The sequence below is a fragment of the Felis catus genome, chromosome E1 (genome assembly GCF_018350175.1).
Source record: "Felis catus isolate Fca126 chromosome E1, F.catus_Fca126_mat1.0, whole genome shotgun sequence".
NCBI lineage: Eukaryota > Metazoa > Chordata > Mammalia > Carnivora > Felidae > Felis > Felis catus.
Window position 1 is genome coordinate 37,829,449 of NC_058381.1, and position 14,122 is coordinate 37,843,570.

At 56.5% G+C, this 14,122-nt stretch overlaps 1 protein-coding gene across 3 annotated transcripts in view; it reads right to left on the minus strand.

Annotated features, from left to right (window-relative positions):
* The window catches only part of SRCIN1 (SRC kinase signaling inhibitor 1), a 66,576-nt gene that overhangs the window by 12,182 nt on the left and 40,272 nt on the right, over positions 1 to 14,122 (minus strand). For all 3 annotated transcript variants that reach the window (XM_023244791.2, XM_045044410.1, XM_045044409.1), the window contains 10 exons: positions 13,059 to 13,151; positions 12,770 to 12,813; positions 12,264 to 12,451; positions 11,040 to 11,215; positions 5,485 to 5,615; positions 5,184 to 5,331; positions 4,600 to 4,843; positions 3,906 to 4,140; positions 2,136 to 2,290; positions 1,721 to 1,873 (listed from right to left, as the gene is read on the minus strand). In XM_023244791.2, coding sequence (XP_023100559.1) covers positions 1,721 to 1,873; positions 2,136 to 2,290; positions 3,906 to 4,140; positions 4,600 to 4,843; positions 5,184 to 5,331; positions 5,485 to 5,615; positions 11,040 to 11,215; positions 12,264 to 12,451; positions 12,770 to 12,813; positions 13,059 to 13,151 — 1,567 coding nt within the window. The remainder of the gene's footprint in view (positions 1 to 1,720; positions 1,874 to 2,135; positions 2,291 to 3,905; positions 4,141 to 4,599; positions 4,844 to 5,183; positions 5,332 to 5,484; positions 5,616 to 11,039; positions 11,216 to 12,263; positions 12,452 to 12,769; positions 12,814 to 13,058; positions 13,152 to 14,122) is intronic.

Genomic DNA, 14,122 nt, shown 5'->3' on the forward strand with positions numbered 1-14,122 from the left:
TCCTTTGCCCGGCAGACAGTTCTGTCCACCTGTTTAGTGCCTGTCTGCTCCCCCTGGCCAGGGAGCCAAAGCACCACAAGCTTCAAGCCTCAAGCCAGGCCAGAAATCAGGTACGAGACGGCGTGGAGCCCACTGGGGGCCAGAGAGAGAACCAGACAAGGTAGGTGAGCGTGTGTGTGCACAGGAGGCCGCCCTCTCCCCAGAGCAGAGGCCCTCCTGCCCCAACCTGACTGGGAAGAGGGAGAGATTCCCAGGCGGCCTTCCCCAGGTCCCCCTCCCCAAGCACAATCCCCTGGGAGGGGGGTGCAGACAGCGGGTCTACCCCGAAATTCCCAAGAAAGAATAAAGAGAGAATCAGTGTAGCAGGACAGCAGCAAGGACTGAAGTCAGAGAGAAGGAAGAACTTCCCAACGCTAAGAGACAGAACCGGCAGCTGAGGAAGGGCATAGGCTGCTTCTACTCCAAGTTCCCTGACCACTGGGGCCATGGGATAGAAGGAGGCTATCAGTGAGCCTTTCTCCTGGCCCCCGGTGCGAGGCATAGATTCTAGGGGGGGGGAAACGGAGCCCCCACCTGGCACCAGCAGCAGAGGAGAGGAGTCAGGTGCAGGGACCGGGCAAGGGCTCAGGACAAAGTCAGATTCTGAGTTGGACCTAAAGTCATGTAGTGAGCAAGATCCAAGCTCCCATCTTGGACCGAGACAAAACCCAGGCTCTGGGTCAGATCTGAACTCTGGCTGCGGATTGGAACAAAATACCCAACTCAGAATCAAGCCTGTAAGGAAATGCAGACACAAGGCTCCACCAGGTACCAGACTGCTAGAGTCTCGAAGAGGGAGGGAAGGGTTACGCGCCTGTCCTTGTGGCAGGGCAGGGGTGAGGCCAGGCGGGTGAGGCTGTGGCAGTGGCCAGACGTGGGGACGTGACTGGCGTGTTAGCGGGTTAGCGTGAGAGGTGAGGAGAGGAAGGTGTGGAGGCACAGGCAGAGACAGAGCCGTGAGAGGTGGGGGACAGCCCGTTACCTTCCATGTGGGGCCCTGGGCTGAGCCCCCAGGGGGCCCCAGGTCCTGGGGTGCCAGCAAGGTGGGGATCGGCTGGCGGCGGGGCGTGGGGGGGAGGGAAGACACTGAGCTTCTCTCAAACACCTGAGGAGCAGAAGGTGGGGGCAGGTTTGGAGAAGGGGGCACAAGGAGGTCAGGGGTGCTGGCCTGTGGCCCACCGGGAAGGACGCCAGCCTTACTCCTCAGCCCCTCACCATGCTCACTGGCCACTCTGCCCTCCATCTTGTCTCCTCCTCCCGAGGCCTAGGTAGTCAGGGTCTCCAGCCACTTGGGGAGAGGGGCTGAGAGCACTTGAGGATGGGTGACTTACGGCACAGGGGTGCTCAAGGTACGTGGGTATCAGGGCGTTAAAGCACTCTGTTCTCAGAACATTCAGGCCTGGGGGTCTCAGAGCACAGGGGGCCTCGGGGCAGCGGTGTTGGGGGGCGGTTTCAGAGACTACCATAAAAAAAACCCTCAAACCTGCAAAGAGGGACTTCGGGCCCCCTCCCCCCATTTTACAGCGGTGGCGAAATGGAGGCAAGAAGGAGGGGTCCCGAACAGGCCAGCACTCAGCAGGAGCCCGGAAGCCCAGTCCCCTCCCCAGTGGGGTCAGCTTGGTGGGGAGAGGGAGGAGCCTGGCTCAGGAGGACTCAGGGACCAGGCATGCCCTTGACCCACCTCTAGCTCTGCGATGATGCGGTCCTCGTCGTCCTCATCCTTGATGGCAGAGGCCATGATGGGTGGTGTGGAGGCCGGGCGGGCCACCTCGGACACGGTCCGGCGCAGCTTCACTTGGGGCTTCTGCACCTCCAGTTCCTCGGACTCGGCCTTCTGCAAGGCCCAGGCCCCCGTCAGGACCAGGCTCTGCCCCCCTCCGGCACCAGCTCACCGCACAGGCCCCATCCGGGGGGGCCTTTCCTGCTCCAGCTCCTCATCTGCCGCTTCCTCTGTCCCCTGCCAGAGGCCCCCTTCCCGTGGTGGAAGCCCGAGCCATAAACAGAGTCACCACTGGCCAGCCCCCTCCTTTCCTTCCGCCCCAGAGGGTCTTCAGAGGTCATCTTGGGTATCCCGCTGCCCCGGGTGGGGTTGGTACCTTGATGAAGGCCGAGTCCTTCTTGCTGGTGACCACAACCTCCCCAGTGCGCGTGGTGGTCAGGCCATGGGAGGAGGGGAAGCTCCGGCGGGGAGGGGGCGGCGGGGGCGACTTGGAGGGCTTCTCTGTGCGGTATCGAGGCACCGTCAGCTCATCTGTGGGCAGCCAAGGGGCTGGGGGTCAGGGGATGCTTAACTTTGGAGTCCGTGCACCAAGGGGAGAAACCTTGCTTCCTTCTCCAGGGAAGAGGGGAGAGGAAAGCTCAGGGAGGAGGACACAGGTCCCTCCTTGTTCTCTCTCACTTCCCCGTGAAACCCACTCCCGTCACTCCTCTTAGTGCACTCCCACCCCAGCTACTCAAAGTGCGGTCTGCGGACCAGCAGCACTGGCAGCACCTGGGAGCCTGTTAGAAATGCAGAAGCTCAGGCCTCACCCACAGCTGCTGTATCAGAACCCACATTTTGGCAGCTCTTCCGGCGATTTCGCGCACACATTCAAGTCTGAGAAACGCCGCTCTCGTCCATCTCTTTCCCGCCTGCCCCTCAGCGGCTGCCCTGCACACACCTTCCTCTCTTCTCCATCAAGAGACAGCAGTTACACGTGCAAGAGCCCGGCCTGACCCACCAGGCTCCCCCTCCCCGTTTTTCCAGGGGTGGGGACTGTTTCCAAGGGCAACCTACAGAAAAGTCACTGGAGCCTGACACTCCGCTGCTTTGAGCCCCAGTGGCTCCCCATGACTCCAAACCATGCCCAAACTCCTTGGCCCAGCACCCTCCACGACTGCCCATCTTTCAGCCTCAGCTCTGCTTGCTACTTCCTGGCCTGAGCCCTGCTCAGCAACACCAAACACACACCTCCGGCCATTTGCACATGCTGTTCCCTCTCCCTGAAGTGCCCTCTCTCACTGTCCATGGAAAGGCCTACTTGCTTTCAAGACTCCAGTGGAAAGTCACCTCCAACGGAAAGCCCTTCCTGCTCTTCCAGGGCCTTCTCTAGGACTGCGTGGCCACCGCTACAGGTGGCACCTGCGTCCTATTTTCTGGTTTACCCACTAAGCATGGCCCGGGACAGATCTCTTAGCTACATTGTGCCTTAGTGTTCTCATCTATAAAATGGGAATAATTACCGTATTCTTCCCCCTAGGGTTGTTGCAAAATTGTAAGGATTAATATCTAGAAAGCATTTGGAGTAGTTCCCGTCACATAGTAAGTGCCCGATAAACAAAAATGTTAGTATTACACCGCCACTAAATTTTAAGCTCCTTGGAAACATGCAGTGTCTTATCTCCTTATCCTCAGCACACAGTAGGTGCTTAACAAATACGTACAGCAGGGATGAATGAATGGTGACTGCTATTCCTGGTTGGATTTCTGCCTCCCCTGTGAGTTCACGGGCTTGGGGAGCACAGAAACCACGACCGTAGGGACCAGCACCATGCCCTGTCTGAGCACAGCCTGGTTCAGAGCACGTGCTTGGTCACGACATGCAGACAGAGCCTGGGCCTGCTCATCCTCCCTGCGTGGGTCTCTCAGCAGCAGTCACGGCAGCGGGAAAAGCCCCGGATGGAGTCCAGCGCAACCCTGCCCTCTGGGTCTCCCTATAGTGGCTGAAGGTCAGGATGCTGATGCCCCAGCACCTCCCTCCTCTGGCAGGGGGTGATGACCGCAGAGGGTCTCACGCCCAAGGGCCTCCCCCACCAACCCCAGAGCTCCTGACGATGGGGGCCCCCCTCCTCTGGGCTCTTTGCCAGTCCCCTACCTGCCCCCATACCTGAGCCCCTCCTTCCACTGGGCTCCGTTCGGGGGGCTGCCTTCTGGCCGTGGGGGGCCTTAGGGGGCTTGTGGTCAGGGGTGGGGGCCAGGCCCGGGTGGGCCTTGCTCGCACAGTCCAGGTCAGGGATGGCCTTCAGCAGCTCTGCCTGCGTCTCCTCCAGCAGCCGGTTGATGTCCTTGGCGCTGTACTGGGTCAGGGCTGCCCGCTTCTCCTCCCAGTCCCGTTCGGCAGCCTTGACAGGAGGACTGAGAATCAGCACTGAAGCAGCTGCCTGCTCCTGGCCTCGGGGGCTGCAGCCCCTTCCCCCAGCCACACACACCAGGAATGGAGAAGTGAGTTTGATCCAGCCCCTGGGGGACCCTCAGACTTCTCCTTGAGTGGCTCCCTGTAAGTCTGGAACGCCGCCTTTGTCACATGCTACTCTCCTGATACGCTTAGCCCTGGTTGGGGGACATTCTATTCTGCTTTGTTGACCACAGGGCCCATTCTTATGCCAGCATCACACTGCCTTGATTGTCACAGGTTCACAAAACGCTTTTCTGTCTGGCAGAACTAATGCCACCACCCATGTGCTTCTCAGACTTCCTCCTCCCCCAGGAAAAGGTACCCACGTGCTGGCACTTCCCCACCTAGGATGGCGGTGAGAATACGTGAGCCTGGCTTGTGCCTCCCCCCATCCCGGGCCCAGCACCTCAACAGACACAGCCTTGTCCACGCTTCTCTTGCCAGCAGCGTCCAGGCCTTTGGTAGGGTTGCCCTTAGGAGTAGGAGGGGCTCCGTCAGCGGGCCCACTCAGCTCATGGAGGTTCAGTGGAGGGCTGGGGGGTGGCATTTCGAAGTCCAAGCTCTTGTTGAAGTCCGTCTCGGCCGTCACCTTCTTGGGGGACTGATTCAGGAGATTGTTGGGGGGTGGCCACACACCCTCGTCCACTTGCCTGGGGTTGGGAGAGTTAGGGGCAGCTGTGAGACCCACGTGTTGGGGGCCCCGTGTGAGGGAAGCCTGGCCTGGGGGAGGCAGGGCGTGAGGAGGGCTCTGGGATCTTGCAGGACAGATGGAAGGGTCTGGGGAGGAGTGACTGCATCCAGCATAAGGGAGAGCCAAGCCTACACCATGCCAGGGGTCACAGGTCAGAGTTGACGTTCAGATCCAGTTGGCCTATCAGTGACCTCTAAAGGAGTCAGGATAAGGGGCCAGGCCGATCTATTGATCTACACCCAGTGTGTGACCTCCTGGGAAATCAGAGGTCGGAGATAAGAAGTCAGGGATAGAAAGACCTTCGGATCTGGGCCAGCATGTCTGTGACCCCACGGCAGCGCTTGAGTAGCCCGTCTAGGCGCTGCGGCTCCTCCTTCAGGAACTTCACGGCCTCCACCTCCACACGCAGCACTACCCGCATCTTGCTCTGCAGGCCTGGGAAGTGAGCTGAGGGGACCAGAAGGAGTGAGCTGGGGAGGGAGCAGCTCCAAGGACAGGGAGGACAGGCAGCAGGGAGGGCAGCGCCTGGGGGTGGGCCGTGGGGGTGAAGCAGGGACTCCCCCACTGGACCACGTGCCACACTCTCGCCTCCAGGCTCACCCTTGAGCTCAGTCAGGGTCTCCCCGAGCTGCTTCAGCACCAGCGCCTTCTCCTCCAGCTCCGGCCCAGGCACCAGCCGGTGGTTGTGGGACACATCCCGTTGGATCTTCTCCACCGACTTCTCCAGGTCACTGCAGCCAGAGAGAGACCCTCTCAGCCCTTCTGGCCCCAGCCCAGCCCCCTGAAATTGGGCAGCTGGAAAGAAATCAGGCCACCGGTCGGATCACAATTAAAAGCCATTCACCAGGCTACAGGCCCAGGTGAGATCAAACCTCAGAGAAATGCCAAACGTCAGCCCCAATCTCCCTCCCTATAACTTGCATCCTCTGCCCTTTCTGCCAAAGAGGCAGCAGAGAACCTGGCAGCCTTTCCGGGAACGGGAGGCCACTGCATGTGCCCCTGTGGGGTCTCCTCTCTTGAGGGGTGGCCCCTGCCATGTCCATCTACCTTTTCTCAAATGATCCAGGCACTCAGCCTCTTCCCTTGAGGACAAAACTGTTTTCAGGTGTCAGCAGGTTTATGCTGAGCTTGTGCCGTTTAAAACCCCACATCTTTATTTTTTAAGAGTATTTTCGTTTGTTTATTTATTTGAGAGAGAGACAGCATGAGTGGGGGAGGGGGAGAGAGAAAGGAAGAGAGAGAGAATCCCAAGCAGGCTCTGCACTGTCAGCACAGAGCCTGATGCGACGTGGGGCTCAAACTCACGAAACCGTGAGATCATGCCCTGAGCTGAAACCAAGAGCCAGACGCTCAACCGACTGAGCCACCCAGGAACCCCAAGCCCCACATCTTTCTAAAATGTAAAATCACACCAAGTCATTACCTCCTGGGTTGAACCTTACATGGATCCCATTGTCCTGAAGCTAAAATCCAAGCCAAGAAGGGCATGAGGGTAGTAGTTGAAAATTTGGCTCTAGAATCAGATCCAAATTCCAATCCCAGCTCTGCCCGTCCCAGCAGAGAGACCTTGGACAAGTTACGCACTATTTCTGGGCTGTAACCTTCTTATCCAAGAAATGGGGGGTAGTGAGAGTTCTTCCCTCCAGGGGCCATTGTGAGGATTAAGGGAGCAAATACACATGGGAAAGGGGTGGTAAGGGGTCAGTCCCTGGGGGCTGCTCTTAGTTTCCCTCCAGCCACATCCCCTGTCCTCCTCTGGCTTCCTTCTGTTTAGAACGGTCTACAACTTCTCTGAGGTCCTTGTACTTGCTGCCTTCTCTAGGCCTTTCCGATGCCATTTCTTCTGCCTAGAACATTCCATTTACACACACACACACACTCATGCACACATACGCACACGTGTGACTAATTCCCACTCCTTCCTCAGGTCTCAGTGGGAACTTCTTCCCCATCCCCTACACTTGGGAGTTGGGAGTCTGCTCTCTGCCTCCCTCGCCAACCCTTGGAGCTCTTGCATGCTGGGCTGTGTAGCTCCTGGCAGGCAGAGAGGGACCGGGTCTTCTGGATTCATCTCCAATTCCCGGCACCTGGCACAGTGCCTGGAGCAGAATAGATGTCTGGTAAATAATTGTGGAATGAATGAATAAGTGAAAGAAGGAACCGCTGTCCAGGTAGGTCATTTCAATTCCGTACTTGAGTCACTGACATCCCTGACCCACATGCAAGGCTTTACATACATTCTTGTCAAATGCCATCTGCTGGATTTCAGCTCAACAATCCAGGTGGGAACAACTTTTGAATTTCGGCTCTACCCTGCAACAGATTTGCTTCCCCTCAAAGCTCTGTGTCACTAGCAAATCTTATCAGCATGCCTATACATCTCCATCCAACTAGCGGATGAGAAGACAGACCACACTGGGGCAAGGACACATTCCTGTGACTCAGCCCTGCCGGTTAAAGAGCTGCCTAACTTGTACTAAGCGCTTATAGCACACCAGGTGCCACATTCAGCCCTCCACTTTCGTTACCTTATTTAATCCTCACAAAAAATCCTGGGTGTGGGGAGCCATTATTACCTCCAGTTTACGCACAAACGGTAGCTCAGACATTAGACTACATTTCCCAGCATCCCTTGCGGTTAAAATGGCCAATGCCGGGGCGCCTGGGTGGCTCAGTCGGTTAAGCCTCCGACTTCACTCAGGTCATGATCTCACGGTCCGTGGGTTCGAGCCCCGCGTCAGGCTCTGGGCTGACAGCTCAGAGCCTGGAGCCTGTTTCAGATTCTGTGTCTCCCTCTTTCTCTGACCCTCCCCTATTCATGCTCTCTCTCTCTCTGTCTCAAAAATAAATAAATGTTAAAAAAAATTTTTTTTTTTAAATAAAATGAAAAAAAAATGGCCAATGCCTGAGGTCCAGCCAATGGAAAGTGAGTTGAAGGCGTATAGGCTGCTTCCAGGCCTGCCCATTAAAACCTCCCCTGTAAGCTCCTCCATGCTCTTTCCCCCCTTCCTATGGGTTGAAAGGCAAGGACCCTTTGCATGATCTCAGAAGGCATATATTGGAGATGGCAAAACCTCCATTAGCCTGGGTCCCTGAACGATTGCATGGAAAACAGTTGTTCCACTAACCCACCCAGTACTGTTCCATGAGAGAAAAAACAAAAACAAAACCAAAAAACGTATGTCTATTACTTTTAAATCATTACACAATTTGTTATAGCAGCTACCCTAACTAACACAATGAACTTTGGCATTAAAAAGGGTTGGGCGGCGGGGGGACGGCACCTGGGTGGCTCAGTCGGTTAAGCGTCCGACTTCGGCTCAGGTCATGATCTCATGGTTCGTGGGTTCGAGCCCTGCATCGGGCTCTGTGCTGACTGCTCAGAGCCTGGACCCTACTTTGGATACTGTGTCTCCTTCTCTCTCTGCTCCTCCCCCACTCACACTCTGTCTCTCTCTCAAAAATAAACATTAAAACGTTAAAAAAAAAAAAAAGAGGCTCAGGGAGATTAAGTAGCTTGTTTCGGGTCATGCAACTATTTTGCAGCAAAGCAGAATCTATTCATGTCTGACTTCGGCTGTTGGATTCGGCTGCATCTCACCTCCACATTGGACCTAACATCAGCCCAACCCCATCCCTGTCCCACCCAGCCCTTGCTCTCCTATATGGGAAACAACAACTCTCCCCTGCTATGCGTGACACCTAACTGGCTCAGGGTGTGCCAGTTTTGTACAACGGTCACTTCCAGACATCACTCTGAGGGGAAGAGACCCTCATTTAAAGGAGGACTCGAGTAAGCCTTCAAGAGGACACGACACTGCAACTCTCAGGCAGAAGAGGCTAGGTCCTCCTTAGGCGCAATTAGCACCTCATTTTTTTTTTAAAGTAGGCTTCACACCCAGCGTGGGGCTTGAACTCATGACCCTGAGATCAAGACCTGAGCTGAGATCAAGAGTTGGCTGTTCAACTGACTGAGCCACCCAGGCGCCCCGTCACCTTGCTTTTCTGATCACAAAACCCGCCAAAGTTTTGGGAGACCCAACTTGTGCGGGCTCTGCAAATGAATCCCAGACTGGTGCAAGTCTAGACACCATTGTCACAAAGTGGTTGGGCTTTCCAGACCCAGGTTCAGTCCTGGAGGGGTGGAGAGGGCAGGGTCAGGACGGAACCAGCTCTATAATTTATGGGGCCCAGTGGAATATGAAGATTTTGCCCCTAGTTAAAAAATCATTACAAATTCCATTACAAATTGTGACTGAGTCGCTCGTATGCCTACAAAGCTGGTACTGGGTTAGTTCTAGTTGGGCTCCAGAGGCCAAAAGGTCTCAGTTGGCAGAGGGTAACGTCTAGACAGGGATCAAATGCTTCGGTAGAAAAACAGGTGAGAGAGCCAAGCTGAATGAAGCACAGAATTGGCCTTAACCTCCAGCAAGATGCTGGGGCAAGGGGAAGGGGCAGAGCAAAGCCGAGCAAGAGTGGGCCTTCAGGGGCTACAGCCAGGATAGGGGTAAGGATGGGCCTGCTGGTCAGCCTAAAGTCCAGGGATGCTAGGGGAGCTGGCAGGGAGGGCCCTTGTAAGCCAAGCTAGAGCCACTGTGGGGCTGATGTACAGCCCAGCCCGGGCCGCCCCCCAAAAAGGCAGGACCCCCTTCAAAGTGGATGGAGAATCCTGCCAGAAGCAACGTAGCAGCCCAAACTCTCTCAAGCGAGCAGTATGAACAGAGTTTGATAACAAGACAGCGGGCAGGGAGTCTGTGTGCTCCTGGAGAACTGAGGCCCCCAGGAAGCTGAGGACCAGACGTGCATATGACAGAAGCTTCAATCTGTCCTTTCATCTCTTCTGCCTCTATGCTTTTATATTTTCTTTTATTTTCCTTTAATGTCTCAGTAAAGTTCCTTTAAAAAAGTCTAACCCAGCTCCTCTGTGCTGAGTGAAAAGGGGCAAGGAGAGGACAGAAAAGTTGGGTCAGTGGATGAGGGGTGATGGCAGCCGTCAGTCTACTTGGAGATCTGACTGACGTTGTCACTAAGCTTTTACACCGGAAGTGATGGGGTGGCTGCCGCCAGCTTACTTCCAAGAGAAGTGGCCCCTTATTTCACCTCAGCCCCCAGGGGTCATGGGAGTCTTGTGCCCTACTGAAATGCATAGGCTGTGTGGGCCCAAGGCTGAGAAGTAGGGACCCTTCTCAAGGAGCCCCTTGCAAGCTGGGATCCTTTCCTCTCCTGGCTCCCCAAGTCACTGGCCAGTAGAACCCAAGCCCTCCCTGGAAAGAACTGCAAAAATCTTATTGGGCACAGATAAGGAAGCGGAAGAACAGAGAAGGGCAGAAACTGCCCTGATCACATAGTCTCTCAGTGCTGGAGCTGGACTTCAAGTCCCTTTGTGCCCTGTGCCACCAAGAGGGAAGCCAGAGAAAGGAGCAGGACCTCTGTCTCAGGCCCCAGTGACGAACGAGGGAAGGCTGCCATGGGGTGGGGGTGCTCACTCAGTGGACGGACAGCAAAAGGCAGCTTCTCCCATCAACAGTGCCAGACGACGGAATCTTGGCCAGACAGCCATTTGCTAAATTTGGATCAGAGGACTGTCTCCGGTTAACCCTTCCACGTCTAAGCAACTGGGAGCAGGATGTTCTCTGTTCCTCATTCCTTCTGAAAAAGCTAGAGCCTTGTTTTAGTGGACTAGGATGGGAGGAGGGTTTTCGGCTACATCGGACCTCAGAGGTCAGGGAAGTGGAGTGGTGGCAGCTGTGGCTCCCCAAGGGTCACTCTGTACAGGTCACAGGTCCAGAATGAAAGCAGGCAGAGGACAGACTGAAATCCTGCTGCTGGCCACATGAAAGTTAGGCTGCAGGCCAAGGGGAAGCCAGACTGTGGACCATGAGGAAGCAAAAGCATAGCAAAAGCAGGGCGTCAAGCCAGGAAAAAAAAAAAAGAAAAAGAAAAGAAAGAAAGAAATCAGGAATTGTGCCAGATGGTCAAAGGTTTGTGGGTCACAGAGAAATCAGGCCACAGAGGAGAAGGAACTCAGGCTTCAGACCAGACCCACGTCACCTGTGATTCAGAAGGAAGGGAGCTGCACCTCCCAGTGAAACCAGGTTGTGGGCCCAGGCCGCACCCCCAGCCCTCCCTCCGCCGCCCCGGGGGCCCAGCCTCACTTGAGCTGCTGGGTAATGAGCTCCTCGTCGTTGAGATAGCGCAGCCGCTCCTCCTCCACCAGGGTGCGCTGCCGCTGCAGCGGGTCCTCCTGCCTTCGCGCAGCTTCCGACACGCGCATGCTCAGCTCCGCCTCTGTGCCTTTCAGCAGCGCGCGCAACGACTCCAGGTTCTGTAGCTGCGGGGCGCAGAGGGACCGATGGACCAGGGTGGGAGGGAATGGAGGTGCGCAGCAGGGGAAGGGCCGGGAGGAGGCGGGCAGAGGATAGCCGGAGGCTGGGCGGGCTCCACCGAAGCAGCAGCTGCTCGGCCGCGGCCGCGAGCAGCAGCGAAGGGGTGGGATGGTGGGAAACAGAGGCCCCGGGCTAAATTCTGGGGAAGAATAGAGGCAGGAGGAGAAAGGCAGGGGGATAGTGGCGGGAGAAGTGCTAAATTGGAACATGCTGAGGGTGCGGCTGCGTGGCTGTGGCCGTGAGCAGGAGCGAAGGGCTATGATGGTGGGGTGGGGGGCGGAGGACGAGGTTACGTGCTGGGCAAATACAGAGACAGGAGAACGGGACGGGCATATTTGGGGGGGCAAGAGGAAGCCCTATGTAGGGACGTGCCGACCGTGCGGCTGCATGGCTGTGGCTTCGATGAAAGACTTAAGCAGTGGGGTTTGATAGAGCTTCTGTGGCTGGGGCGAGAAGACTAACTTAACTCTCGAACCCAGTTCTAAGGCTGAGTTGGGGCAATGGCGGGGGTGGGTGAGATCTTATCCGTTGCCCAGATGGCAACTCTCTGCCCCCTCTCCAGCCTGTCTCTGTTCATTATTCTCACCTGACGGGCCCTGGGGCCCTCTGGAGGAGCGGGCACAGCGATGCCAGGCTCCTGACTGGTGGGACCATCTGCCAGACGGGGGAGGGCGGGGAAGACTGTGCGGACTCAGGAAGGGGTAGGGGAGAGGATCTAGGGCGGGGGGGCTTCCGCCCAAAGGAGGGGTGGGGGAGAATGCTGGGCAAGAAGGAATTGGGACTACCCTGAGGATACTGACTGGGGGAAAGGGCTCAGTGGGGGTGGACTGGGGCTCCAAGAGAACGGTGAGTTTTCAGGGAAAGGGTAAGGAGGGCGCAGTGAGGGGAGCCAGGGCGAGCGGTGGGAAATGGTTGCGGCGTGAGTGGGAGGGTTGTATCTGGGAGGGGCTTGAGGGGGCGGGGCACGGGGCGAGGCCCCGGAGCAGGCTGTACCTGGAGCTTTCGGAGTTGCTGAAGTTGGCTGCGCAGGTCACTGGTGCTGTTCTGTAGGCCACGCAGGTGCAGCTGCATTTGCAAACGACTGATGGCAGTGGGCTGCCCCGCAGGAGTGCTGCTGGCCGAGGGTGGGGGAGGGCCAGACACTGGGGTGGCCCCGCTGCTCCGGCTGCCTGACCCACAGGCTGCAGAGAGGGACCACAAGGATGGGAGAAAGAGAACAAACCTTGAGCCTGCAAGGGCTTTGGACAAGGTCATTTCCACCCCGGATCCTCCCAGTAGCTAGAAAAGCACGGGGCTCTGACTCCCTGCCCCAACTAATGGCTCAGCCCTTCTGTAGGGAGCAAAGCACCAGGGCAAAGGCATTTTGGGCTAAGGTGACTGTTCATTGATCCACTGAAGCCCGGTGACATAGCTGATGGTTTAATTCCCACTTTACAGATTAGGAATCTGAGGCTTGGAGAGGGCAAGTACCTGTGGGGGAGGGGCAAAGGGTCACTCACGTGCTGACGGGGTTCCTGCTCCATTGGAGCCTTCAATCTTCTCGCTGATGGGAAAAGATGGCCATCAGTGGGTCCGGGCTGACCCCAGACCATCAAAGCTTGGGTGAGACTTTAACAAAATCTCCTCCGGTCCCCTGATGTCAGGATGGAGTCCCAGAGAAGGAAAGGGGCTCATCCAGATTCACACACTGAGACACTGGCAGAGCTGGGCCAGGCTTCTGCTGCCCACTTTTCCTTCCTCTTGCCTCAACCATAGGCCGTGGCACTAGTGTTGAGAGAAGAGTCTTACCTGGGGGTCTCCGGCTCCGAGCCTCGTAGTAGGGCACTCTGTACCAGGCCCGTGAGGCTGGCAATCTGCTTCTCCATGGCCTCCATGCGCTCTCTGGAAAGGATGGTGGCTTTGAGCAACCCTTCTCTGGGTATGGGGTCCCTCTTGCTGAGGGACCCCGTTCCTAAGGAATGCCTCCATTCCTAAGATCGATAATTAAAGGAAATACCATTCCCTCCCCAGCCACCAGCACAGACAATTCAGAGGGCCCCAATGCCAAAGGCTCAAGCCCACAGTCCCCCACCTAACATTGGGAAGGCCCCTTTCCATCTGACAGTCATTTCCTGCCTTGCCGGCCCCATCTCTCAATACTGGCTCTCTAATGGGCCCCGCCTCAGGGAGGTGGGGCCCCTGCACATATACCTCTGCACATGTTTTCCCCCTTCCTGGCATGCCCTCCTCCCTACCTCCTCCTAGAAGCCATCCCAGAGTCCTCAACAGCTTTAAGTAGTCCCTCCTTCCACACCACCTGTTTACTCTCTCAAAGGAAGTGCAAGAATTTTTTTAATGTGTCATCCCCACTGAACAACGCAGGAACCAGGTTTTCCCAACTTGGCATCCACAGTGCCCAGTTCAGTGCCTGGCACACAAGCCACAGGAGAGCTGTGTGAATGTGAATTGCTTCTCCATATCTCTGCAGCACTGCCCGCGGACAGAAGGGGATAGGTCAATGCTCTGGTTACCTCCTCCAGCCCTGTATCCTTAGGTTGGGGCTGAATAACAGGCAAGAGTTCCCCAGCTTGGAGGCTACCTAATGGAATGTGCCTCTCTCCCCATTCCTATTTCTTACCAGCACCCCCTCCCCAGTGGACTTCAGCTGACTGTGTGCTGGACAGCTCTCATGGCTGCAAACTCTGAGCAGGAAAGGCTTGGAGGGCTGGTTCAGCCTCAATTTTAGTTGGGGGAACTGAGGTTTAGGGATCCGATGTACACCCAGGTCTCCAGAGGCCTTGTGTGGGGCCCTTTCATCCAACCCCTCCAGGTCTTGCAGAAGGAAGGAAAATGGCATGTCCGTCTCTCCAGTG